We start from the raw sequence: 14,721 nt of genomic DNA on the forward strand, positions 1-14,721 counted from the left end.
TGCGATGATCAGTGGAGCCATCGGCTTTTTGACTGAATGCGCCATGAGCTCCCATATGCCACCCATATCAGGGGCGGTCGGCGGATTGAATACCCAGCGTGTTCTAGAATTCATGACGTTTGCGCAAGCTGTGTCGATCCGACAAACCAGTTCCTGAAGTTGCTCACCGGCTCCTGAATGATCGTGCCGTTTTCAGAGAGGATAGTGATTGCAGGACTTTGTTTCAGGAGTAAATGTTAAATCGACATCATGCATGAGTTAACGGTCAAGTTTCGGTTGTACGCTTTTTCTTGTGTGAGCTCACCATGGCGACCAGTTTTGCTGATCTATTGCGATATCGCCCGGGTGTTTGTTGTAAGCTGCACTGCATTTCTTTTTATTGTAACCGCTATTTAATGAGCGATAATTTAAAAAAAAATATGCGTGCTTATGATTGGATTTCCCCTTTCTTCAAAACTAGCTCTACTTTACCCACCTCGCAAGGCCAGTATATTTAACAAGAAGAGTGACTTTTTGCACTTACAAGAGGATTCATCGGGGTAATATAAAATTTAATATGAAAAAGGGCACTGAGCGGCATGAGAACAAACCTCGTGCTAAAATCCACCACCATTCGCTTGTCAAAGTAGATTCGGTAACGTGGCGGCTAGAATGACCACTGCGGTCTTCTGGTGTATTTCCTGAGTTCCGAACATCATAACACGTTTTCTACATAATTTCGTTGAACCGACACTATTTGCTGAACTGTTCTCGAGTCGGTCCACAGTATGCGTTTTGATACCTGCATACCAGGATTTGCCGTAACCGCCTTGGCCGTCTGGAGTTCTCATCGAGGTATAAAGACTGTACTCGAAAAAGTGAGACACACGACCATTTTTCGTCAGAAATTCATTTTAAGTCGGATTTTTTTCGAATTATCGGGGAATAAATTACAGCATTATGGTTATGATGCCTCCTAGTTGGCTTCGAGGTATGACGCTGGTCTAATAAGCCAGTCGCCGTATGTTTGAATCTCGACTGGGAGAGGCTGTTAGAGTCAATAGAATCGTAGCAACTGGCCCAGCAATTGTCCTGCACTCTAACAGCTGGCTGCGCAGTCTGTCGTTGCTTTGCTATGGTTATGATTCTAATTCTTTGGGGGTAACATTGATCAGTTCAGGAAAGTTGGTAGAAGTTGTTTATTTAACTTTATGCGAATGGTCCATTTGATCAATGTTACCCCGATGATCAATGTTACCCCGTTTTACGGTATTAATTATTAGCTCTGCTTTTCTTATGCTATGCTATGCTGAGAATCTCCAGTACCAATTTGCAACCTACTGTTCAGGTTCCCTGTCGAACCGCAATAAATCTGCTTTACCATTTTGGCCAAACAGATTTAAATATTGATGCTATTTTGAAGAATATTTGAGTTGAACACCGAAAACATTTTTTATGCGAGGTTATATTGCCGTTTTCTAGTATATTTAGTCCGCAAAAACATTCACCAAAGCAAAATGCGACTTGTAGAAAGAAAGTTATTATTAATCGGGTTTTAAGTCACAGAAAACCGCTAGAATGATTTTGCCAGGAATTCAGATTGACTAAAAGAATATATTTATGTTGTATTAACAGCTGGTTTTCAAAAATTAATTATAATAATAACTACCATTATAATATACACGATACAATTTAATGCGCATATGCTGCACAACTGCGGAAACTTCTGATATAATTTATCGCTGGGTGGCCTGGGTCTTCTGAATGATTTCAGTACCCAGGACACCGTCGATTCCCGGTGTTTCCCGATCCTTCTGAGTGTCGCAGTCGATGGTGCATATGGCTAAAATATTTTATTACGTAGGTAATACATCGCAGCATCTGAAAATCTTTATCTTCTTAATTTGCAGCAGCAAGTTTCTCTACTGTGTTTGGCATATGTCTAACTACCTATCTCCTGATTGCAATCGTACCCGCACGCCATAGGTCGTAAATCAGCATTTACCCAAATAGTAACATTTTTAACTAAGAATGTGATCATTAGACATTTAAACGGGGTAGTTTTTTCTGAATTTGTTTTTTATAAGCTGCAAACATGGATTTAAAACGAGAACTGATACTAAACTTGTACCAGGAATGTGAAAACCAATGTGAAAATCGTATTTTGCCACCAGATGGCTCAAACTTTTAATTTAATCCTCAACATTATGCATCATAACGTCGTTTTGCCAGCAAAGGATTGGCAAAGAAGTGCGTGGAAATCCTCCGATAAAGTTCGATGGCAATGAACTACAGACTCGAAGCAAAAAAATCGAACCGAGCTTATACCATTGCTCAGAATGACCTAACTAATTTCGTCCCTTTTTCCGCGCCATGCCCGAACATACAAACAAACACGAGGTGTAGGAAGCAATATACCGGTGGCGTAAAATTTGCAATCTTTTCAATACCGGATTACAATACGCTCGGTTAACACATCTCCGGGTGTTAATTGATATCGGAATCCATCGTAGACGAGTATTTTCAAGTTCACAAAAACACACATGGAGGCGCCTAATATTTATTCCAACTGTCGTGTGAGTAAATGAAATAGAAAAGAGAAAACGAAAAACTAACGCTAGCAAAAAAGACACGTGCTCACGGTAAACGTCAAGCATATTCCTGAATTCCTGACTTTCACGAAGCTGGCGCACGCGATACTGAGTGTCCTCGGAGTGTTGAAAACCGGTACCTCAATAGACAACACCGAAACCGATCGCGGTTGCTATGTTTTAAACGGGCTGTGCATTCAGGCACGGCAGCATCTTTTAGACATGCCTAACGAAAATGACACTAACACGCAACATCAACTCACGAATCAATGGAATGTGACTCGAGAAGCCGTCTATACGATTGCAGGCCATTAGAATGATCTAGAAGCTTGGAAAATGAGATCCACATGAGCTGAACGAAAGGTAGCAGGAAAACCGAAAAGTCACATGTGGAATGCTGTTTTCCAGGTTAAAAGACAGTCATTTCTCCATCGAGTTATTACTGGCAAAGAAAAGTGCATTTTTTCGAGAACCCTAAGCGTGAAATGGGTTAGGTAAGTAGAGGGGAACCATCAACTTCGGTTGCACGGCCAAATCGCTATAGACGAAGGACAACGCTTTATGTTTGGTGAGATTGGAAAGGTATAATGTACCTACTCAAACATGTACCTACTCAAACATGGTAACTAATGATCAATTTAAAACGAGTTTTGAGTAAACAAAAATTAGAATACCCAGAAAGACAACACAAAGTGATTTTGTTGTATGATAACGATTAAGACATTTGGTTGGGAAATTCGTTCACATGTGGCTCGCTCACCAGAATTGGGTCCTTCCGACTATCACTTATTTGAAATATATAGGAAAATAATGAATGGTTTGCTTCTAAATAGAACCAGTTCTTTTACCGTGGCATCCACAAATTGTCAGAGATATAGGAAAAATTTATAGCTATCGATAGAAAATACTTTGAATAAAATAGAGTTTTTCATTTTAATGCAATAAACGTGTGTTTTTTTCAAAAATAAATCTGGTTTCATACTTGTACACCTGGTATTCGAACAAAACCAGACTATGTGGAATTTTGAAACAGCTCAAAAACATATGATGACGTAAATAAGAGCCTTCATTTCGGCACCATTAAAGATACAAAGAAATGGATACATATCTATAAAACCAGACAAAAACGTAAATCTCTGACCACCAAATCGTTGATAAAAGAGTAAGGGCAGTAATTCGGCAGAATCAGGCCAAGGATTTGAACATGTGTCTCTCTATCGGCGACCATGAATACCACCAGACATGATTTGAAGGTCAAAACATACAGAAAGCACGGATTGTTAGGAAGCAGGCTGGAGTGATTCGAAGTAGAGACCTGCTTCGATGGCACTGGTATATATGCAGACGATATTTACATAGATAAGTTGGCTGTCAAACGGTTTCCAATACCGAAACTACTGCTTTCAAAAGGATTCTACTACTATTCATCAGTCAAAAGTTACATAAGAGTGGTATCGTCAGAATTTACCCCATTTCATTTCATCACAAGTTCTAAATCCTTTGAATTACTTTGGTGGATACCTGCTCAGTAAAATTGGAAGAACAAAAGATCACTCGTTGGAGTCATTTAAGCAACTTTTGGTTACTATTTCCGAGGATGTACTTCGGAAAACCGTGCGAATATTTGTGTCATTATTAACTCTTAGCGGAAGAGAAAAAATTAACTCAAAACAATACTGTAATCGAAACTCCATACTAAGTACTTCTCATTTACTGACATAATTTCACGATTCAATTGTTTGATACATCCCACAGGGACATACCCCTTAAGAGCACCTGGCTCAAAATTACGTTTAAAGCTTTTGCCAAACCGTAGATAACCTATACAGCAAGTCAATCAATATAATTAATCGTAACGTCTATTTTCTGGCGTTATCCCTTTTTCCATTTTTTGGAGCACCGTTTGAGTCAACAATTAATTTCTAATTTTACGTGCTAATTTTACGTAATTTTTATCTTTTAGAACGGTGGCTGAGATAAAAGAAATCATTTAAAGATTTAACTGTATCTTGCGCTTCATATCACCTGCTGCCAAAAAGACCAGTTTACGTGCCATGAGAAAGTTGCGCTATCCCAATTAAATCACTTCTTCACCATAGTGATTCAATAGGTTTCATAAACACTATTCCTCATCTTCTTCCCTTGGATCGTCTTTTTCCGTCTACAGCAGGTATCAAATTACTTCTGATTGAAATCAACCATTAACATGCTTCCAAAGAAGAAGTCCACAACAATCTCTCGTTTGCATTTTCTCCACGCTCGCTGCAAGGTGAATTGCCTTTTCGGACACCTTTCGCAAAAAAAAAATTACCATTAATTACTGGGCCTGGGAGTGTGATGAAAGTGCGACCGCCTGCCGCACTCACTCACTCACTCACACGCTCGTTCGCGGAAGTCTCGCTCACACGCTTCTTTTTTCCGAATAATCGAATGGATCATCGTATCAAATTGTAATTGATAGTCAAACCCCCTTCTCGAGGCCTTCTAATGTCGTGGGAGACTGATGAAGGTCAGCTTCGTTGAAAGAGAAATGGGGCCTACGAAAAAAAAAATCTCATCAACAGCAGCAAGTCTTTTGATGAGGTGCTGATGCGCGCTGTGCAAAGTGCTACCGCGGGAAATCCGAACCCAATGTGGTTGGTGTAAACAACAAGCCTATAATCAGCACAGCCAGCAGCAGCAGCGGCAGCGTTGGGATTTTTCCTCTTCGCCTCTTTTCCTGTTATTGTTATTTTGGGTTGTTGTTTATTGCCACCGCCACCGAGAATGTTGACGCGGTTTTCGGAGTTACCGAGCGAGACGAAAGAAGATTTGGCCTAACCAAGCGGCACAGAACGGTATAACTGTTAAGTGTTCGGTCGGTTTTTCTGTAAATACGATCCTATTTTACGAGATAAATTGTGAGCTATAATCTGTATGTTAGATAACAAAGCTGACAAACAACAAACAGCTTAACTAATAATATTTAGTTCAAAGAGTTTCAACTAGGAAACATTTTTTTACTACAATTCCATTTGGTTTGGATTTTTGGTACGTCTTTTTAACTATAACTTTGTTCACTTTGTTCAACTCGCGTGTACAAATGGATAATCCAGTGGTGTTGTTATTATTTCCCGTTTCACATATGTAATCCCAGTTAATTTGGCACTATAGAATAAATTGCGAATGGCTTATTACTTTCTGCATAACTTATGACAAATAAAAATAAACTTCGGATATGCGGCGAAACAACGTTTCTGAGCACATAATTATTTTTTGAGTGTGCCAAAATTGCATTGCCCACATCCAACATTCATATCATCTTTCCATATTACATTCTCATGGCCCCGTATAATTGCGGGGCAATTTGAGCCTTTTTCTCGTTCCCGTCAAAGTTTTCGTCACCACCGACTGTTGTCCTAACCGACCAACGAAAATCCGTTAATATTCTTGCCGCTATTGAAACCATTTTGCACTTCTCAAACACTCATAAAAGTGGAATTGCGCAAAAGCACTCGTTCGCAAACCGCCACTCGAAAATGGTTTGCAGTTCTCTACCAGTCGGTTGTTCGGTCATGTCCTGTGCTAGACAATGAAACAAAATCACACCCACGAATGTATTTCGTACGATGCAGTTCATATATGGAAGCAGAGCGGAAACCGAGTGGAAAGCAAACCAACTTTAGCCACATTAGAGCATCATAAATATGGCAATTCGCCGCTACCACTACCGCTACCATCACTAAACTTGCTATCTACACACCCACATGATGATTATGTCCTGAACCAAGCGAAATATAGAACAACGTTGGGTAGCCGAACATGTTAAAAGTTTATATTTTAAAATGAGTAGAACACCACTCAACGACTGCTAGTAAATTTATTCACATTCTTCATACCTATCAATGTTCTCCTCAGTTAAAATGTGAAAATAGTCTCGTAAAATTGAAATTAGAATACGGCTATGAATGGTAAAACAGTCATGATTTATTCCATCAGTAATGCAGCCCTTATAATTGCGTAAATACTGGGCAATTTTCATTTAAAAAACCCGAATTAATCCACCTAGCGGCGTGACCTAGCCTTTCTACTGCCACAATAATAATTATTTAATTTCTCAGGAACATCTATAATTAACTTGACTATATTTTTAAATATCCGTTCCGTATTCCTCAAAATCCTTATTTGCCAGTAAAATACACAACGTATTGCGTAGAATAATTATATTTTCTTTCCTTGGGTGCGTAAATACTTGTAAGCGTCATTTATGTTATTTGATGAACACCTTATTTAGTTTTATAATCGGTCGGCTTTAACTTTCGGGCTTGAGAGCCACATACGAAACTTGTTTTGAATTGATAGTATGAAATATGTGTTGTTGATATTTTGATATTAATGCCATGCGTTCAAAAGTTAGCATCTTTGAAAAACAAGAGTTCAGAAAAATTATTATTATACTTCGTTTTTGAAGAAAAAGGATATCTACAACAAAATGATTAATCTCAAAATTTTACTATTAGTTTGCTTGGCTTCAATTTTGCAATGTATCTGAATTAGAAAAAATAATTGAATAGAACATTAGATATGAAAAAGATAAATTGAACTTTTTCTTAGCTGGCGCTCCTTCAGATAATTATTTTTGCATGAAAATCAAAACTTGAGCTTCTTTTGAATGTACTTTCATGAAAAGATAGTCATTAGCTTGATCGCATCGTTTTTACAATGTTAGAGGGTTAGGAAAACAAGATGAGGTCAAAAAATAGTGCAAAAGCTGCGCCATAAACATGCTTGAGAATGAGAAATATGATCGATATGATTTCCAGTGCTGGTCATTTTTGATTTATTTATTAAAACATGATACATGACATAAGACATCTGTCCTTTAAAATGTCACTAACGAAAACAAATCGTACAAAGTTACTACCGTGCAACGTTTACTTCCTATTTTTCATATAACATTTCTAAGCTCTAGTATCTATGGAGCATTTATTAATGCGCAAAATTTGTATGAAATTTGTATAAATTTATTTGGAAAAATCAACTCACTAGTATTTTGATCCTATACAACACTATACTTATATACTTAAATTAACTGCTTTTCTCCGCTTTTTGCTTTGCGTGCAATTGTGAGTAACAGCAAGTGAAGAAAATGACAATTGAAATCTAAAATCAAAGAAAAGAAAAAACTTTGCAATTGAATCCCGCTATTTAATATTTATTTGCGACAGATACGTAGTTCGCCTACAACATGCAGGCTTCATCAGTGTCTTTTTTCAAAGCGTATCTGTCGCGAATAAACATTAAATAGTGGAATTTAGTCGGTAAAAGTTCTTTTCTTTTCTTTTAGTTCAGAGTTCGTATTCCACTAAGAGGCTTCAAAAACTTCTGACTTTTGACATGTTTCTCACTTTTCTTGAATTTCATTGCAAATTGTCATCACATACACATACATACATACATACATACATACATACATACATACATACATACATACATACATACATACATACATACATACATACATACATACATACATACATACATACATACATACATACATACATACATACATACATACATACATACATACATACATACATACATACATACATACATACATACATACATCGCACACATTGAATACAATCAACATTTGATTGATATGTTTTGATTTCACACGTTTTAACGGTTTAATATACGGTGCTTAAGTGTTAAAGTTTGAATAACTTTTGAATGAACCGTCCGATTTTAAAGAACTCGGTTTCGTTTGATAGATCTCAGCAGTAATTTTCAAATAATAATAAAATGTGTGATGTTTTTTATTGAATTAATTCTTAAATGTTACAAAAATATGTTTTAAATACTATTTTTTCACATTTCTTTATGTAACTTTCAAACTACAAGTTCAATCACCATGAAATTTGGAAGTTAAGAGTTTGTGAGGCTCCTCTTTCATATGCAATCAATTTTGTTCAAATCGGTTAAGGGATCTATGAGATAATAAAGTCCCATATTTTTCGTATTTTTATACATAACTTTTAAACTAAAAGTCCGATCAAAATGAAATTCAATAGCGACCAATGGGACACCTAGACCTTTCATTTGACACTAAGAACATTAAAATCGGACAAGCCATCTCCGAGAAAAGTGAGTGAGATTAAAAGCGTCACATACACACACACACACATACACACACACACACACACACACACACACACACACACACACACACACACACACACACACACACACACACACACACACACACACACACACACACACACACACACACACACACACACACACACACACACACACACACACACACACACACACACACACACACACACACACACACACACATACATACACACACACAGAAAATGCTCAGTTTTCGAAACTGAGTCGAATGGTATATAACATTCGGCCCGCAGGACCTTCTTTCCATTTCCGGTTTTCCAAGTGATTTCTATACCTTTATACTATATATTTATATAGTAGAAAGGCAAAACATTTCACTCAATGCCCATCCAACTGTTCGGCTATCTCTACGTCGCCTGTGTAGGGTCCATTGAATCCGGTGGCTCACTCTTTTTCCCTCGGACTTTGGCTCACTTGCCTAGCTCTTTTGCGGTGCAACCATCCAGCGGTAATTTGTAGAACGAAAATAATTCGCGTTTGGTCGTTTTTCCTATGTACCGCCTGCCAACCAAAATGAAAAAAAAAAACCGGGGAGAAAAACAATTAAAATTAAAATCAAATAACTCAACCGTTCCGCACCAGTAAACAAAAAGTGCACAATAAAAATAGTCAACAGCCTGCAATCGGACCCCCGTTCACAGCAGCGAAATTGGGGTTAATCTGTTTCCCAATTTTCCGTTTCTGGACTCATTTTCTCTTCTTCTCTCTTTCCCTGCAGGGCAGCACGACAGCAGCGCCTCGGAGCGCCTACCCTGGAGCACCACCGCCTGCGCCGGCCACACTAAAAGGTGCCCAGCGACCCGCTATGACTAGTCCAGCCGGCGGAATTCCCGGTGGTCCATACAGAGGCACAGGCTACGGCTACGCACCGACACAGCAGGCCTACCGATACACGGCCCCGCTGACGGCGCAACCGGCGTATGCGACCTACACTCCACACACCACTACCACGGTAAGTCCTACCGACATACACTGCGATACATTCCTGTGCTGTGCTGTGCTGTGAGGCCGTCGTACTTATGGGTGAATTATTGCTTTCCTCATATCCTGATGAGGCGAGCTGTTTATTATTTATGCGACTGTAGAACGGATTAAGCTAAGAGCATCAATTTTAGTATAAACTATCGTGGTGGTTCTCTAATTGTCATAGAAACGGTGACAATAAGTATGTACGTTTAATATTCTGTTAGCATGCATTTCAAATATTGATGATTTGTGGTTATTGCTTCGATTTATAGTATTTTTAAATATGTTACCGGCAGTTTTTTAAATGGAGAAAGGTGGAACTTCATATTCTGTTTATTATATTTGAACATAGACCGCAGTGTATTAATTGAATTTAACTTATTACTCTTATTGTGGTTTTACGACTAACTTTGGCTATAAAAAACCATAACAAGTATTTAATAAAACCAAGATTGTTACCTGAGCAACGATATAGACATTTGGCCATTTGTACAGAAATTTCAGATTTTTCTGCCTGCATTATAAGTTACGGGAGGGTATTTCCAGCACGCTACTAAATGCGGCATACATTACCTTTTTTTGCTACGCATTCCCAAATAAAAACTTTGCCGCTATGTAACAATACTGAAACGAATGTACCACTCATAGGCTTTAATGTGTTATAACTATTTTCATAAAAATGTAAGTAATTTGCTAAATTTTATTCAATAAACATCAAAACCACTGTTTTCCACTAGCACATAATCAGGCTGAAAAAACCAGCAGCAATCGCTTACGCATATCCGCTCTTGATGATGGTTTGGAAAACACACAATTATGATCACGTTTACTTATTTTAGCAACTAAACAGCTGTGAATATGAAATCCAGAACAATTCTACTTCTTTTCATCACGGAAGAACACCATTTCGGCCGGTCTTTAAATCCGACACAGACACCACTATAGAAAATGCGCCCAAATTAGCCTCAGCGACTTCATCATTTCTCGCGACTATAACTCAAATTCAGTAGCGTTTCATTAAGACCAAAATACACGCCGATATTCAGTAAATATTACTCTATAAACTGGTATAAAAATCTTGTCTCGAATAAATATAGTTTCAACGTAATTCCTGAATATTGTTTAGGCTACCGCTTAATAGGCTGAAAATACTCTCTCGTACCCTATACGTTGTTCTAGTTTTCCATTTTGAAACCTACTAAAGCGAACGTCAAAAAATTATGGTGTTCGGTAGAAATTTTTTAGTGTGTATTCATTCTAACGAACACGCCGACATAAGCATTCCTTTCGGACTCTTGCTCTTATTTATGCATGTACTGTGACGAGTTTTTACGAGTGTGTATTTAACTAACAGCCACGGTTATCCCTTTCGCTCGTCCTTGCAGCCCGATCAGCTAATTCCGATCACTCGCGAGGGCTCCCACTCTCACCCGCGTGTATAATTAAGGGTATAAAATGAAGAAGAAAATAAAAGGTAGTGCAAAATCTACATAGGGCAGCTGCCTACTCACGAGTTGTTTGCGCCGTGAGTAGGTTATGCAGAAAGACGCTACGAAGCCGTGCGTTCGCGAGTGCGTAGGTAGCATAATAACTGTTCACAGCCACGGCGGCTGTTTGTCATACGTTGGCGTCAGTAACGTAAGCGTTGGATGCGTTCTCATACTCGCTCGCGTGAGAGTAGGCATCGTTTGCTTCTCCCTTGATTTCCAACATTATGGAAAAGTAGATCACATTTCAATCAACCATCCTTTGATACGAAAGAAATAACTTCCGAGCCATGTATACATTCCTCTCCACTGTATTCGTCCCTAGGCTATTCGTTACCAATTCGTTAAGCGTATCGCCAAACGCAAGTCGACTTCAACCTGGTCGAGCCATCTAGTACATTGGGCCTCTCTATTCCTCGTGCCGATGGAGGGTGCCCGGCCCACCGTAGTCTCCCAAGTGTTTCGCCAAGTGTATAATGGGAATCCTTACAAGTAGTGCCTCCGTTTGTACTACACCAAAAATAGTCTGGAACACCTTTCGTTCAAATACGTCAAGTGCCCGTGTGTATTCCGTGCGCATAGTCACTATCTCTAGGTCATAGAGGACTACCGGTCTGATTAGCGTTTTGTACGTCGTCAGCTTTGTGCGACGTTGTATGCTCCGAAATCGAAGCGTCTTGCGGAGATAAAAGTAGATTCGACATCCAGCTTGAATACGTCGGTGAATCTCCCTGCTCATATTAGTGTCGGCGGTGACCAGAAATCCTATATATACGAACTCATCAGCCACTTCCAGTTCATCGCCATCAATAGTCACTGTCCGTGAGACGCAAATTTGGGTTTCGACGCTTTGATTTGTATTGGGTTAGAAGCCCTCCAAGCCTCCGGTTTTAGTGTAGCGTCCCAAGTAGCACACTTTTGTCACTTCTAGTTGCTGCAACCTATTTATGACTGAAATCAGTCATTAATCGCTTACCACAACTAGTTTTTAACAACTGTGCTAGTAGGGGTAGATTGCCCCCGCCATCCCAAGGTTTCTAGTAATGATCTCGAAGTTGTCTGCGAAGGATAGCAGCTAGCCACTCTTACTGAAGATCGTCCCTCTCGTTTCGATACCCGTTCGCCGGATTAGACCTCCAATAGCGATGTTGAATAAGATGCAGGACAGTGTCCCCGAAACACGCACCTAACACATCACTCGCTCCAGGGTAGCTTTGATCAGCCACGTCAGTTTGTCTGGAAAACCGTACTCGCGCATTATCTGCCATTGCTGTTCGCGGTCGACTGTATCGTATGCTGCCCTGAAATCCACGAAAATATGATGCGTGGGCACGTTGTATTCCCGACATTTGTAGGAAAGTAAGTTTTTTTTGTGTAGGATTTGTAGGAAAGTAAAAATTCACTCCGTAGTAGCACGGGTTCCTGAAAAGTACGCTTGATACTACCCTACGCATTCTATTGCTATTGAGGATTGACGACTTTGTAGGCAGTGTTAACCAGCGTAATGCCGCGGTAATTACAGCAATCTAGCCGATTGCCCTTTTTGTAGATGGTACAAACCACACCTTCCATCCACTCCTCCGGTAGTTTCTCTTCCTTCCAAATCCTTGAAATTATCTATTAAAGTGTTGTTGCTTAGAGATTCTGGACTGTTTTTGAAGATTTCTGCCGGAAATTCCTTTGTGTACTTTACAGCGACTTTATTATTCTCCAGCTGTACTCCTAGATTAACTTCAGTTCCGTCTGCTTCTGTTATATCGCTATTGGAATGCCCATCGCAGAACCGCTTTCACCTATCGACCACCTCTCACTCGTTTGTGTTAAGGTTTCCCTTCCTTTTTCATACAGCTATCAGACTTCGGTGTGTATGCTTTACGAGATTGATCCACCTTATCACTTGGGCGTCACATTAGTCCGAACTGGTTGATCTAGCTCTTCACGATCTCTGTCCTCCTTCTGGCGCTTTTTCTTTCTCAGGATCGTGAGCAACTTATTCCACGCTCGTCGATACTTACCCAAACTCTCCCCTGTGGCATAGATAGATTTTCCAAGCTCTTTTTTTCCACGTCATCGCTTGTTGGCTTTCCCCGTCGAACCCATTATCACAAGCAGCAATGTAAGTTTTATTGTACTCTTATGGCGGTCTTCATGACTAATTTTGGTCTTAAATGAAATCATAAGAGTGTAATAAAACTCAAAATGTTACTTGGGATGTCATGCGCTCTAGGTTTCTTCACCTAACACCGCGGTTGCGGCCTCATTGACGGCCGCACGTATTCTGCTTTATCCGTCTTCGAGGGTTGAGGCACCGAGCTTCACACAGAAAGATAAAGCTTCATTCAGTATGCGCGCGTAGTTCGCGGCAACTCGTGGGTTGTCTAAATGCCAAATGTTTCACCGACGATGGCGGCTTTGTCGCGAGGTATAAACCGTCGATAGTTTTGACCGCACATGTACTGCTACTAGGTAATGGTAGGTGCCGATATCCGCATATGATAGATTTGGTTCAAGTTTCGATGGTCAGGAGATCTCCTAGTGGCTTTGTGGATATCTTTGCGGGAAAAGAAAGCGCTCCTGATCACTAGGCTTCGGAAAGTAATAATATTCATCGCTGGCCGTCATCGTTCGTGTCGGTATGCAGGCTATGTGGCCAGGTATGCAATCTACACATTGCTTCCCTGCCATTCTGGGCGTTCATATCCCCCATGATGATCTTACTGTCCCATGGCGAGTAGCTGTCATACGCTGCCTCCAACTGCGCATAGAACACTTCCTTCTCGTTTTCGGGTCTGCTGTAGCTGGTGTAACTGAAGAAACGGTCTTTTTCCTCATCATAGATATCCTCTCGTTGATCGCTTTTCAGTCCATTACGCGATCCTGCATACGGCCCAAAACTACGAAACCCGTTCCCATCTCGTTTAACATTCCATCGCTCTGGTAAAATTGGGCTTTGCCCTCGCGGATTCTTCACACCTTCTCGCCTTTGCGACAGATCTTTTTCAGTGCCACGATGTCAACCTTTCGGGGTTCTAATTGATCAAACAGCACCCCGGCGCGTCGCCTTGTAGTTCCAGGTACCAAGCATACATTCCTTGTCCTGATTTCGTCACCTTTGTCCATGCCGAATGTTTCGAGTCGAATTTCCTTGATTGTTCGTAATTGTTTAGGATTTAGGTAGATTGCCTTACTAGGCGTACGCTTTCGTGTCTCGTGATGTAACTGCCATCTGATAGTGCCGAGACAAAACAGTACCTCCTTCCCGGTCAACATACGAACTTATACCGTTTTTGTTTTTAGCCTGGGTTATTTCCAATCCGACCACTGAATAAACAAACATTTTCGGGAGAATAAACAAACGGATTCGGGTTGTCAGTTTATTGCCAATAGAGGAGTTGAAACTGTAGAAAGACCCAGGGCGAACCCGACGTCTAAAAAGTTCAACCTAGAGCGAAACTAAGTTCAACCTGAGTGAAAAAACAAATGTTTTGACAGTCATACGATTGGAACTAGGGCAACCT

At 40.0% G+C, this 14,721-nt stretch overlaps 1 protein-coding gene across 13 annotated transcripts in view; it reads left to right on the top strand.

Moving 5' to 3' along the window:
• LOC128734982 (protein alan shepard) overlaps nt 1-14,721 on the top strand; it is a 370,743-nt gene that overhangs the window by 247,798 nt on the left and 108,224 nt on the right. For all 13 annotated transcript variants that reach the window (XM_053829412.1, XM_053829406.1, XM_053829405.1 and 10 more), the window contains one exon: nt 9,469-9,702. In XM_053829412.1, the coding sequence (XP_053685387.1) occupies nt 9,469-9,702 (234 nt within the window). The remainder of the gene's footprint in view (nt 1-9,468; nt 9,703-14,721) is intronic.

This window comes from Sabethes cyaneus, chromosome 2 (genome assembly GCF_943734655.1).
Source record: "Sabethes cyaneus chromosome 2, idSabCyanKW18_F2, whole genome shotgun sequence".
In the NCBI taxonomy this organism is placed as follows: Eukaryota; Metazoa; Arthropoda; class Insecta; order Diptera; family Culicidae; genus Sabethes; species Sabethes cyaneus.